Raw genomic sequence first — 13,647 nt, 5'->3', positions numbered from 1 at the left:
AGTACCAAGGATGTATTTTTAAATGGAGGCTGCTCCTTAAATAAAATCTTTGGTGTTTTGGCAGCTGCCATTGTGGGCTTTTAGGAATCTGACTGTCAGGAAAGGTTAAGCTCTGAGGAGGTTCTCCCAGGCACCTGAAGTGAAAAGTCAGGCAAGCAAAGAGAAGGAAAATGTCATCATCTCTGGAATCTTGCCTTGCGTTCACTTTCTTTCTGTATGTTCCCTTCAGCTAACAGACCTAAGAGAAGCATCACGCTCCATGACTTCACTGCACCCCAAGGGATCACATGCACCCCAGGCCGGGAAGTGTACGAGTAAAAGGCCAAGGAGCAACAGTGATTCTTTCCAAGAAAAGGACCTTGAACAAGATTTTCCGTGGGTGAGTGAGCAGCTAAGTTGATCACAGTGAATTTAGTGTAGTTTTGTCTAGGGATGTTGGTCATTACTTGCAGGACAATTACTGGGCATTCCCAAAAGCTTAGGTGAGCAATTGCTATCTAATTTCCCTGTGAAAATGTCAGCCCTAATTAAGTGTCTTTCACTTCCTCCCCCAGAGGAAGAGGCTTCCTTTCGGAGCTGCCTCATCGTACTTGAATTTGGAAAAGCTAGGTGAAGGCACTTATGCCACAGTCTACAAGGGGATCAGCCGGTGAGTGACTCCCATCTATATTTATGAAGCCAGGTGCAGCAGTAAAGTAAGCGAAGTGGTTGCCTCCACAATCATTCTATTTAGGATTTGATTAGGGTGCTGTGCTTGAGAGTTTCATGTTTATTGTTTAAAGAACTTTTATCCCACGTCCTCGGGTCCTTTTTGCAATGAGGAGTAGTATGTCACAGAAAAAGAAATCAATGCGATTCCCCCTCCACCCAAGTCAACCCAATGAAATATTTTTTATCAGTCTGACGTTCCCTAGGCAAAAATGTAGTTACATAGAATGTGGATTTCCTCTGGCACTGGGATCTTGGTTCGCTATTTATGGGCGTGAAGGTAAATTGGTATTGGAAGAGCCACAGGATCAGAGGAATAGAGACTTAGACTTGGAAGGGTTATTTTACGTATCAGGAACCTGAGACCTCAGAGAGGTAAATCTTGGCTGGGCCAAGATCACATAGGTCCTTGGATCACAAATCCTGGACTCTTAAATCTCCATCCCCTAATCACAATAATACAACGCCTTTGATAGAATCTTTCACGTATTTGCTTCATTGTTCTTTGCATATGTAGTTATAACCTAAGTCAATATGAATATTTCGTACTTCTACAAAAAGACTCTAGAGTCGACCTAGGAACTAGGTGCTATTTTTTATAAGATACTTGGCTATGTGTACATATGAAAAGCTGTAAGAGATTTTAAATTCAGTTGATTTGTTGATAATATATTTTTCCCCAAGATGGTTTTTTAAAAAGCCTTTGAAATAAAGAAAAATTATAGTTCATATTTTGGTGAAACATTAATTAAAATATTTAATATAAAAATATGATATATGGCCAAATATCACATTGTTTTTATTTAGCCCTTATGTTATATACTTTTATGAAACAAAGGAATTACAGAAACATGTAGGTTTAATTGTATTGCATAGATAGAGGATAGGTTTAAACAACTTTAAGAAAAGTTTGGAGTGATCAGAACCATAGACGCTCCAAATTGTAAAGCACTTCCAAGACTGTAGCAATCATTTGGGATCAAATCTGAAGTTTGGGAATAACTTTTTTTTCATCTAAGGTACTGCTGATGACCATCTGAGTAAGTGTGTGCCTCTCCTTCTAACTGTTGCAGGATAAATGGCCAACTCGTGGCTTTAAAAGTCATAAGCATGAATACAGAAGAAGGGGTGCCTTTCACAGCCATTCGAGAAGGTAAGGAATACAGCATACCTGTCAGAAGGACACCTATTTTGAAGTTTTTATTGTGTCAAAATTCTATTAAGTCCGTTTAATAACACTGCTATTTAACACCTCATATTCAGCATTTCCAAAGTGACTTTACACTTCATTCTCCCCTCCCCCCACACACTGCCATCAACCTTCTATGATAAGATGTATCATTTTTGTATTGTATTTTATGGATTGTGAATAAGGAAAATAAGGTAGTGAAAGATTGTATCCTTTGATCAATGCTATTCAAATAAATAAATATTCATCGAACATCTATTATGTGCCTAACACCGTGCTAGGCAGTATGTTTTTTTTTTTTTGTGACACTAGAAAATATATGTAATAATGAAAATTTAGTCATCCATGTTTTGTTTATTGTTGCCAGCTCTGCGTGTGTGTGTGTGTGTGTGTGTGTGTGTGTGTGTGTGTGTATCCTGTATTTAGAAACACCGAGGTGGGCGACATAAATGTTCACTATTTAATCTATCTCTAGAACATCATCTAATTAGGAAAGGTAGAAAGATACCTTTGTAGTCCCAACTTTTAGTTGTATGACTAGCCTTCCAGCCATTCTGCCTCTCAGCGTGAGCTGTGTCTAAGGATAATTACATTTGCCACCTACCACTATGTATTACCTAAATAACTCTTAAAAAGCTCTTTGGGAGGAAACAAATCAATATTTTCAGTCTTGTGCTTCTAGCTTCCTTCTTCCTTTCTGTTTTCCTCCGGTGGTAGGTTGTTTGCCACTGAGACAAATGATGATTCATAATTAAAAAAAACAAACAAACCATTAGCAAGATGCTATTGATGTGCTGAAAATATGCAAATGCAACAAAAATAAATGCACTCTATTTATAGATATAACCCATCTTAACACTTTGTTTCCCATTTGGATAAGGAGTAAATTGATAATGGTCTTGGTGTCCCTTTCATTTGGAGCCCATAGAAACAAGGTTGCCATGGAATCATCACTGTCTCTACTCTCTCTACTTACTATTCCTCTCTTTTGGTTTAAACCCTGTACAAACAGACATAGGAGTAAAATGCTTTAGAAAGTGGTTTTTAGCAAGGGTGTACTGGTAAATGTTGACCATTTACAGCAGGACACATTTGTCAGTTTCATCTGCATTATTAACATTTTCTCCATGCCTTTCTGAAGTCTAGACGATCAGCAAAACAATTTATTAAGCCCAAATTTGTAGATTTGCTCATTTCTGAGCTGTTAATGTTCGTACTAAAAACTTACCTATGTGTTTGCTTGTAGACCAAAAAGCAGATCAAGCTGCCTCCAGCACCTTTCTGGTTGGCAGTCAAATTTGATGTTATTTTCAAAATTCTTTAAGAGCACCTAAAATATAGTTATGTTAATGAAATCTTTTGGTTTTGGGGGGTGGGGTGGGGGTTGGGACCTGTGATTACCTGATGAAGAAGCCCCCCTCTACCATAAAGACCTGAAACTATTGTACAGCTTGTCTACAGGTTAGTTACATGGGGCATTGAAAGGTTAAGTGAATTGCCCAGGGACCCAGTCAATCACTGATTAAGCACCAGCTTTGTGCCAGTCACTGTGCTAGTAATAACAGCTAGCATTTAAGGTTTGCAAAGTCTTTAGAAATATTATCTTATCGATCTTCCCAACAACCCTGGAAGGTAGGTGCTACTATTATCCTTGTTTTACAGATGAAGAAACTGTGGCATAGGTCAAGTGACTTGCCCAGGTTCACACAGCTAGTACGTTTCTGAGATGGGATTTGAATTCAGGTCTTCCTAACTCCAGATCCAGTCTTCTATCTGCTGCGCAATCTAGCTGCCTCTGCTTTTCTGCATGTTAGATGCTAGAGATCCAAACGAAAAAGGTGAAATAATCCCTGTCCTCAGAAGCCTTACATTCTTTCAAGGAAGAGATGTATGCATATAAATATGTAGAAAATTAATGAAGGGTAATTCTTTTTTGGGGGGAGGAGAGCACTAGCAGCTGAGGGATCAGAAAAGACTCCATTTAGAAAGGGATACTAGAGCTGAGTTTTGAAGAAAACAAGGGACTGAGAGCTGGAGGTGAGGAGCCAGGACTGGGGAACAGCTAAGGTGAAGGTGTGGAGATGGGAAATGTGTGAGAAATTACAAGAAGGGCAATTTGGCTGCATTATAAAGTACAGGAAGGGGGTAACATATGGAATAAAACTGGAAAGGTAGGCGGGGGCTCGGCTGTGAAGAACCTTAAATGTTAAATGAATAAGGTTATATTTGATTCAAGCGGCAATAGGAGGCAGCTATAGTGTACTGAGCAAGGGAATGACATGGTCAGACCCTAGGAAAACGTGTAACTATTTATTAACTATGTACTGTGCGGTAAGCACTGACAATTTTGTGAAGAAAACAAATTGTCGACTTGAAAGTGCTGTGTAAATTTTAATTATTATTGTTTACTTTAATGAATGCCTTTGCTTTGTATTAGTTTAAAACTCACAGGCAAACTTAACACATTAAGTTTTGTAGGAGTCAAATGGACTATTTAAAATACTTCCTTCTATCAGTATAACTTATTTTTTCCTTTTTAAGATTTTATTTTTACGTTAAGAAGAATAGCTAACATGTATGTAGTTCTTTAAGGCTTAGAAGATAGCGTGTGTGTGTGTGTGTGTGTGTGTGCGCGTGTGTGTGTGTGTAATTTAGTTCTCACAACAACCTTGTGAGGTAGGTATTATTATTATCCCTGTTTTATAGATAAGAAAACTGAGGCTTGAGAAGTTAAGTGAATTGTTCAGCAAATACAAAATAAACTGAGTATTTTCGTGTAAAGTAGATCAGAGCCGAAGGATTGTACGTGAAACTGCAGATCTCTCCTAAGGACAGTTGGTTAACTTCCACTAAAGTCCTATTCTGATCCCTCATTATGGCATGAAGGTGACCCTTCATTCTTGAAAATGATGCGAACAGAGCATAAGCTTTGGCAGGTCCTCTCTAGCTGCAAAGGCTTGTGAGTCTGGACCAGGGGTGAACTGTCTATTGCCCAAGAACCAGCACAGAAAATTCAGAGACTCATCTGTAGATTGGCTGCAGGAGGAGATTTTTTTTCCCCTGCCATAACAGCTCTGGAAGACCATCTATCTATGAATAAGGATTACAGTCTTCGTTGGTGGAAGAAATACCATCTCTGGTGATATTACAGATCCTAGAAGGACTGAATTTGAAGTGATCATCAGCATAACAAGCTGTATTACAAAGAAGTAGTGCCCTAATTAAGGGAGGCATTCCCCCTTGAAAAGATATGAGGCCTCATTTAAAAATTTTGGCATTGCCCCATTTTTCCTAAAAGAGCTTTAAGGTTGTGAGATCAGACAGACAGGAGGTTAAATGAGAAGGGCTGGGAACTGAAAGCAAGTACAGCTGTGGTTCATTACCTGAAATTCAGGGTCACTAACTTAAAGAGGGCAGCAGAAAATACAATGTGCATTTTCTCTAGCCCGTGCAAGGCATAATTTCTAAGCAGAAAATTCAAAGAGTTATCCACTCTCTTTAAAAGCCTTAAGCGGGAATTTTCCTGAACAGCTTAGCTGTTCTTTTACCATGGCAGCCAGAAATTTATTGAGTAGGATTTTACTGCATTTATGGGGTCTTTGTATATTGGCATAGCATATATATCATTTTATTAGGTTGGTCACTTAATTTAATATTAGTTTTCATTTGATTTTAGGGTACAATTAACACTAGGAGGAGTAATACTAGTCAATTCCCTATGCAGCATTATCTGTGTTAATGGAAAAGACTAGTGGCCCAAAGGATTCAAAACCACAGATTGTCCCAGAGCCAAATGGAAATTATTTTGGTAGCAAATATGTGTTGGGCCTTTTTTTCAATTATAAGATTTATTCTCCTAATTATTAATTTTAATATCAGCCTAAGTAAACTGTATTAAATCAACTGACATTGGGGAAAGGTGACCCAGGCAGATGCCTGTCAGCGATTTTAAATTTGCCATGAGTAAGTCACACATGAATAATGAAGATTGCTCGTTAGCTCTGTAGAGTTGGTTGCCTGATTACATCATTAGTTGACCTTTAGGGTCAGACTTTCAAGATGTGTATTATTTTAATGGTATCACTGTGATGATCAACCTTTTTTGTTTGTTCAAAGTAACATCCACATAGAATTTGTAGTGAATTGGTTCCATTTACTTTTTTGGAAAGAATCAGGAATTGTATAACTTCTTGTTTATTAAATTTGGAAATACTTAACTCAAGTATTTCTTTTAGCAACACTTTTTAAAATGAAAAAAAAAATAAGGCAATAGACAAACTACTGGAGGTAAGCTACAAAAGGTGGAAGAAACATCTTAAAGAGAAGCTAACTCTCCATATCACAAAAACATTGATTCTGATTCTATTCCATGGTAACAAGAATGAGTTTCAAAATGAAATGGATTTTCCATCAATGATCTTTATCAATAGTCTTTATGGCAACACTAAGCCAGAAAAAAGGTTAAGGAACTTGACCAAGATCATTGAATTACTGATTAAATCCAAAATAGAACCTATGACAGCGCGACATAGTGGAGTGGACTCAGAGATCCTGGGTTTGAATCTCGACTCTGCTATTTGCTGTCTGTGTAACCATGAATAAATCATTTGACCTCTCTGGGTCTCATTTTTCTCACCTATAAAATGAGAGATTTGATGGGATTCTGGATCCCCTTCTGCCTCTAAATTGTAGGTTAGTTAAGGCCCAAATCTCTAGGAATTAAAATAATAATAATAATAATGCACATTCATATGTATATCATATACATACATATATATACAGAATGTATGTCGGATCTATATAAGATCAGATAAATTTAGAAGGGTAGCATAACAGAGGCTAAAATATGAAAAAAATTAAGATTTGAAATATTTATGTCTTTCTATGTATCTGAAATTTTTGTCTGGTTGGCAGGTATATTCTTTATTATTTTGATTTGTGATACCCAAATAAAGGAACTCCAGTTTATAGTCCCTGAAGCTTTTGTTATTTAATTCCCCCTGGAAAAAGAGAAAATTGACTATATTTATTATTTCTAGCAACTAAATCCTATCTGTATTACAGTCACAAATGATGTCCCTTGACTAAACTTAGAAAGTTTTTGAGAAGGCAAACTGAAAGAATCTAAGTCCAATGTAACTTTAGTGGAAAATCAGTTGACTATTCTGAACATTTTATTGGTAATAGAGAAGGAGAAAAGAAAAGAAAAACCTTCCCCCCTCTCTGAACCTGCCTAAAGGAGGTTAAGCTCATGCCCTAGAAGTCTTTTTTGATCTGTTGCATTCCACTGGTTTTGTCTGGCATTCATTTTGATGCCCAGAACATCTTCACAATCATAAGTGGCCACAATTTTTAGAATGTCATGAATATCAATAATCTATCTAAAGATCCCAAAGTGAGCACTTTGAAAAAATAAATAAATGAATGGCATATGTGTGTATCATCTGTGCCTAGAGGGCCAGACCTAGAGGTAGGTCATTTAAAATCATATGGGAAGGACACAAGGAGGAGCACTTCAAAGATTTAAAAAAAAAAATAAATCTATCTCTTAATGCCAGAAAATTCCACTCTTCACAGAAGGCAGATAAATATTTCATAATAAATCAAGGTTCATGTTCATGTGAAGGTCCTGAATCTCTGGTGACCAGTAAACTCCCACCTACATCTTCTTTTTTAGAGGTTAAAATACTGTTCAAACTTTCACCTTGAGGGGAGAGCACATGGTTTTTAAAATTTATTTTTTACACTCCCACCTGGCTCTGTGTGTGCCCTGGTCATCATCTTAGTATAAGAGACCTGGGGGAGTGGCAGTTGCATGAGAACTAGGACGCTCACACTTTAAGGATTTTTCTTCTTCATGGATGATTTGATTTTCTCAGTCCTCAGATTGTTACTCTGCAGGCCACCGTGTGTCCTGTTGTGAAAGTTTATGAGTTAGCCTTGAAACTGAGAGACACAAAAACACGTCTTCCTTGCACAGGGATCAGCCCCCACATGCCCCAGTCGAGCCTTTGTGGTTCTATAAAGTAACCCAGCACACTGAAGATGCACTTAGAGAGGGCTTGTGGTTTTGGGGTTCTCATCTGCAGCTCCATGTGAATTCTCAACTGCTCATTAAGCAGCGTTTATTAAAGGTTCCCTGTGTTCAGAGGACTGTTTTAGCAATGAGGGGGGAGTTGACAAAGCAACCGTAGGCGTGGTTCCTGCTCTCGAAATGTTCCTAATCAAATGAGGGAGAGAAATGAAAAGTCAATACGATCACTTTCATTAGAGGCAAGTCCTCTGATAACCGGTTCCAGCTCTAGAAAGATAGATAATGATTATATGGGGTTACTAACGCGATTGAAGTGATCCAAGTCAGCTCGTTCCTGGCAAAGTTTTGTTCAGGCAGTGAATTTCGAACTGTGTTTTCAAGGTGGGAATTTGTTTGATGAAGAAAACAAAAAAAGCCCCCACCTGTGCCATTTTGCTTCTCTTTCAGCCCCAAGGCTTTGCAGAAGCTATTTACTGTGCCTATAACACACTCCTTCCTCACTTTCACCCCTTAGGAATGAATCTCTATTCTCAAAACTCAGCTCAAATACTACCTCCTGTATCTCACTTTTTTTTCTCCTGTTCTCCATCTGCTGTTGATACCTTCCCTTCTCTTTGACCTAGTATTTGCTCAGTAAATATTTTGTATCTTCATATATGTGCCTTGTTTCTTTGATAGAATGTAAGCTCTTTGAGGGCAGAGATTATTTTAGTTTTGGTCTCCCCATTCCTAGTGCCTACCACAGTACCTGGCACATAGTGTGAGCTTAATAAATGCTCATTGATTGGTTTATTTCCCACAAGGTCCTTAGTGTAAAGAACTCTCCATAAGCCTTGACTCCTCTTGTATTATAAAGGTAGTCTACTGAAAAATTAGTTTGCACTTAGTCCCTTGTGAAGGAAACAGATATAACAAATGACTTACTTTTCAATTGGTGTGTTGAATGGTTGGATGGAAAGGAGAAATACCTTGAAAGAAATAGATCATAAGACGATCTAGTTGTCACAGAAATTTTCAGCTTGTAAAAGACCTATCCATTGAAGGGGCACATGGGCAAATACTGTTTTTTTCCTCTGGCCCAATCCAGATCTTATAGCATCTGGCATTTAAAATTTAGCATTTAAGTGCCATTAGAAGAAAGCTTCAGGTTCAATAAAATGCTACATTCTAGCTTGCCTCCCCAAATTAAGTCTTTAACCATAATAGCTTATATTTTACATAGTATTTGATGGTTACAAAAATGCTTTATATACATTTATCATATAACTTCATATCAACCCTGTGAGGTAGTTGGTATCTCTCACCTCTGATGCTCAGGGCCTGAGGCCAACTAATACTGGTATGCCTAAAAGCATAGGGAACGGGGATGTCCTCTCAGAGACTCAACATTTGGTGTGTCATTATAGTCCTTTCTCCTAGGTACAGATGTATTGTTGGGCATGGGGTGGGAAGAAATGAAACCCCATGGGCACAGAAAGAGGGGATACATACCACCTTAGAGATAAAGATGTAACTCCCTTGATGCCATTACCAAGGGAGGGCAATGAAGAGAATGCAAATGCTATGTAAGGGACATATCTACAGACTTTATTTAGCTCTTCCTTCACTCTATCCTTGCACACAACTCTCTCTAACCCATAGATTATCTTGACTGGTCTCATAAGAATACACCAGCACATTCCCTTAAGTATCCTGGATCCAGCTGCCCTGAATGGAAGTCCTGAGGCAATCTTCTGGCTTCACTTCAGTTACAAACACTAAACTCAGGATGGTGAAAACTCTTATGGCAATCATCCATAGACCATGGACAAATCACTTGTATTCTCTACTGCCCATAATTCTATTGCACTTCTCTCTTCTGCTCTGCTAATGGATATTATCTTCACTTGAGAGAGAAAGAAGCAGATGATCGTGGGGATGAAATCATTTGTCCAAACTCACAAAATGAGTAGGTGGTCAAGCCAGGACTGGAACTGCTGGCCTTCCCATTCAAAGTTCAATGCTCATTATATCACAATATAAAGTTTTGGGAGAACTACCTTAACACTAATAAGCATTTTCTAATAAACTGGTATTTCACATATGCTTCTTTGTGTAATAAACCCGTTATTTTCTGATGCAGTCTTAGATATTTCAACTTTGAAAGTGTTCATCTTTTAGTAATCTTCTTTTAGCCTATCTCATGAATATATTAACTAATGGATATTGATTGTTATTGATAATCAATAAGCATTTATTAAGTGCTTATTATGGGCCAGGCATTGTGCAAGCATTGGGAAACAAAGAAAATACAAAAATAGTACCTGTCCTCAAGTAGCTTACATTCTAATAAAATAAATTTGCCCCATTAGAATTGTCTCAACAGGTTTTTTACATTTTATTAACAGAGACCCCGTCATTCCTGCATTCTTTCTTCATTAACAAGCACATAGTAAATATTTACAATGTAAAATATTTTAGGAACCCTTACCATGGTACAATGAACTTACTTTCTAATTGAGGATACAAGATATAAACAAGTGAAAAGTTAAATAACAATGCAATATAGCCCCATTAGAGATGTCACAAAACATTACAGGATGCAGTTACATATTGAATGGGACAGGCAAGTAAGTATGAATAAGGAGAGGAGAGAATTCATTGCAGTCTGAATGAGTAGGAAAGGCTTAATGGAGTAGGTCAGATTAGAACTTTGAGGAATGACTAAGATTTGGATAAAATGGATAAAGGACTGCGGAATGGGGGGAAATAATATAACAAATGCTCAGAAGTAGGAATTTTGTGACTTTTTCAAGGAGATAGTATACTTCACAGACACAATTAGTAAATGTTTAAAAATGAATGAATGGAGTTGAAAGTTTGTGTAGTTGAGTAGTGGGAAGTAAGGCTAGAAAGACCAGGGTAGGACCAGATATTAAAGAGCCTTGAATGCTAAGAAGGAGTTTAGACTTTGGGTAAAAATGAACGCTTTTGAGTTGAGGATTAATGTGCTGAAAGCCATATTTTGGAAAGATAATCCATGAGCTCAGACATCTCCTCGTTTGTCACCTGGCTACACTATCTTGGGACTTCTCTTACTAACTCTCCACCATGCCCCTACATCAGGTACTTCCTACCCCCCTTTTCAGTTTCTTTTTGTGTTTTTGTCTTCTCCTGTTAGATGCTAAGTTCCTTGAGAGCAGCGATTGTCTCTTTCTTTCTTTCTTTCTTTCTTTCTTTCTTTCCTTCTTTCTTTCTTTCTTTCTTTCTTTCTATTTGTATCCCCAGCACTTAGCACAGTGCCTGGCATATAGTAGGTGATTAATACATATTTATTGCTTGATTGGCTAATCCTACACACCAGAGTCAAATTAGAAAGGGAGGGGCAGAAGCAGGGACACCATTTGGGAGACTATTATAATAAACCAAGTGAGACATAGGGACCAAAAAAGTAATGGCAAAGGAAATGGAGATAAAGGGAGACATCTTAGAGACACGAAGAGTAGACAGACTTGAGTAAGTAGGCTGCTTTAAGAATCTCAGAATGGTCACTTCCTCCTCTCCTTAGCTACCTCTTTCATTCTGATCCTACCCCCTCAAATATATTCTTAGCTGTTTCTTTAATCATTCTACAGATTCCCAGTGATTTCCTCTTATCTTTCCCCTCACTATCATTCTTATGTTCTTATTCTTCTATGTACCACTCTTCCTCCTATGAAACCCTTATTTTCCTATACAGCCTCTAACCTCAGTTATGCAGTCTGTGCCTTCTCACACAGGAGACACCAGAGTAGAGATTGGGGATATGATGGTAATTAATGAGTGAGGCTGAAGGGAGTCCCTCACTCTGTAAATGTCTACACCCACTGACAAGGTGCTGGAAGGGAAAAAATGGGGAGTTTCAGTAAAGTATCAATAAGGAATCCAAACAGGAACCAATGTGGTGCCCCCCCAGAAGTCACTTTCCTCATCCCTCCTTCCCAACCTCCATCCCATATTGGAGAACTTTGATTTTTTATTCACTTCAGTTTCCCCATTTGTCTCTGTTAACAATATTTACATATTTACAATACTGTTTGTAAATACTATAAATATCTTTATTTAAAACCAACTTTGAGCTGGCTAAATGTGATTTCAAGGTGACCAAAAAAGTTTGAGATGTCCTGGAGGAGAAATCACTACTCCACTGCCACTTCAAATACCACACTAGAGGCTGCATGCATTCCCACTTTTCCTAGAATAATTAATTTCTTCAACCTCTATTCATAGAACTAGGTTTGATTACATAACCAGAGTTAATGGCCGAAAATTTCTTTTATATAAAGGGGAACAAACAATTCATTGATGGAGGGGGTGCGACACAAAATGGTGATGAGGCTATGCAATTCAGGCTATACAGTGTCCAGTGGTGGGTGTTTTTGACTTCAGGAGCAAAAAGCAAATTTTATGCTTAGATTCTTTTCCTCTCATGGTAAGGAGAGAAAGAGAGATTTCGGAGGAATTGCTCAGTTTGGGGCAGAGTAGGGGGTAGGAACATCTTTCCCCCAACTTGGAGGCTAGGAAAAAGGATAGCACCCAACAGATAATGTGGAGAAAGAAATGACAAGCATTGGCAACAGATTAGACATGTGAGATAAGGGATAGTGAGGGATAAAAGACATCACTGATGGTGTAAATTTGAGTGACTAAGAGGATAATGGTACCCTTGATAGTAATAGGAAAGGTCAGAAGAGAGGTGAATTGGACAGGGAAGAGGTAATGCCTGTTTTGGACATGTGGGTTTTGTGAAGCTTATGGGATATCTAGTTTGAAATGTCTACTAGGAAACCACTGTTGTGGGGCTGGAATTCAAGAGAGATTAGGGTCAGATATATCGATCTGAGAAACATCTGTTTAGAAATGATAATTGAACTCGTCAGAGCTGATGAGGTCACATAGTGAAAGAAGATGGAGAGAAAAGAGAAGAGGGATTAGAACAGAGCCAGGCGTGTGTGGAAGAGATGACTGTATGTTATTTGTCTCTGTCCTTTTTAATACCAGTCCTTTACCTCCCTCTCGCCCCATTCCCCAAAAAACTTATCATGAGTCATTGCCTATCTTCTTGGTTTGAGCAGCTTGTGTCTTATTTAATGAATGAAGCTAGGATAACTGATCTCCAGATCCTGGGGATAGTAATAGATGAAGAAATGTAGACTGTGGAGCACAGAGGGAAGGAAATTTTAAGTATAAAAACTCTGATATATACTTCAGAATCTGGGAATTTCTCATATGGGACTTAGACTCTTCTACTGGATATGATAGGTCTCTTAGCCAACATCATGAAAGAAATAAAACTGGAAAATAATCCAAGAATAATTTTGTCCCCAAGGACTTTCATGGTTCATGGCTAGGGTAGCTGCTTTTTTAAAGAATCATTTAAAAAAACCCTTCTGATTTGATCTTGAAGAGCATGGTAGAAATAGCCCTATATCTAAAGACCAGCTACAGCTAAAAACTGGAAGCAGAGAGGTTCCAAATTGCTTTGTCCATGGAGCCATGTCTATCTGTGGTAGGTGGAGAATACTTGTCCAATGGAACAGGATGTGACAGAGATAGTGTGTTCAGCAGCTTATATGCAGAGTAGCATGCAGGAGAAACTACATATCCAGAGTCCAGGTGATCAATAACCAGTGGGGACTACTTATCCAATAGAGTAGCATCCAATGGCAGAACTGTGTCCAGTAGAATAGGGTCCAGT

The 13,647-nt window shown here is 38.2% G+C and overlaps 1 protein-coding gene across 1 annotated transcript in view; it reads left to right on the top strand.

Moving 5' to 3' along the window:
* Window positions 1-229: 229 nt before the first annotated feature.
* Window positions 230-13,647, top strand: part of CDK15 (cyclin dependent kinase 15) — a 93,576-nt gene continuing 80,158 nt past the window's right edge. Inside the window, exons 1-3 of the mRNA XM_027873516.1 lie at window positions 230-379; window positions 555-649; window positions 1,782-1,861. Of these exons, the coding sequence (XP_027729317.1) occupies window positions 260-379; window positions 555-649; window positions 1,782-1,861 (295 nt within the window). The 5' untranslated portion in view covers window positions 230-259. The remainder of the gene's footprint in view (window positions 380-554; window positions 650-1,781; window positions 1,862-13,647) is intronic.

This window comes from Vombatus ursinus, unplaced genomic scaffold (genome assembly GCF_900497805.2).
Source record: "Vombatus ursinus unplaced genomic scaffold, bare-nosed wombat genome assembly UNPS02014802.1, whole genome shotgun sequence".
Classification (NCBI taxonomy): domain Eukaryota; kingdom Metazoa; phylum Chordata; class Mammalia; order Diprotodontia; family Vombatidae; genus Vombatus; species Vombatus ursinus.
This window is presented reverse-complemented; position numbering and strand designations above follow the sequence as displayed.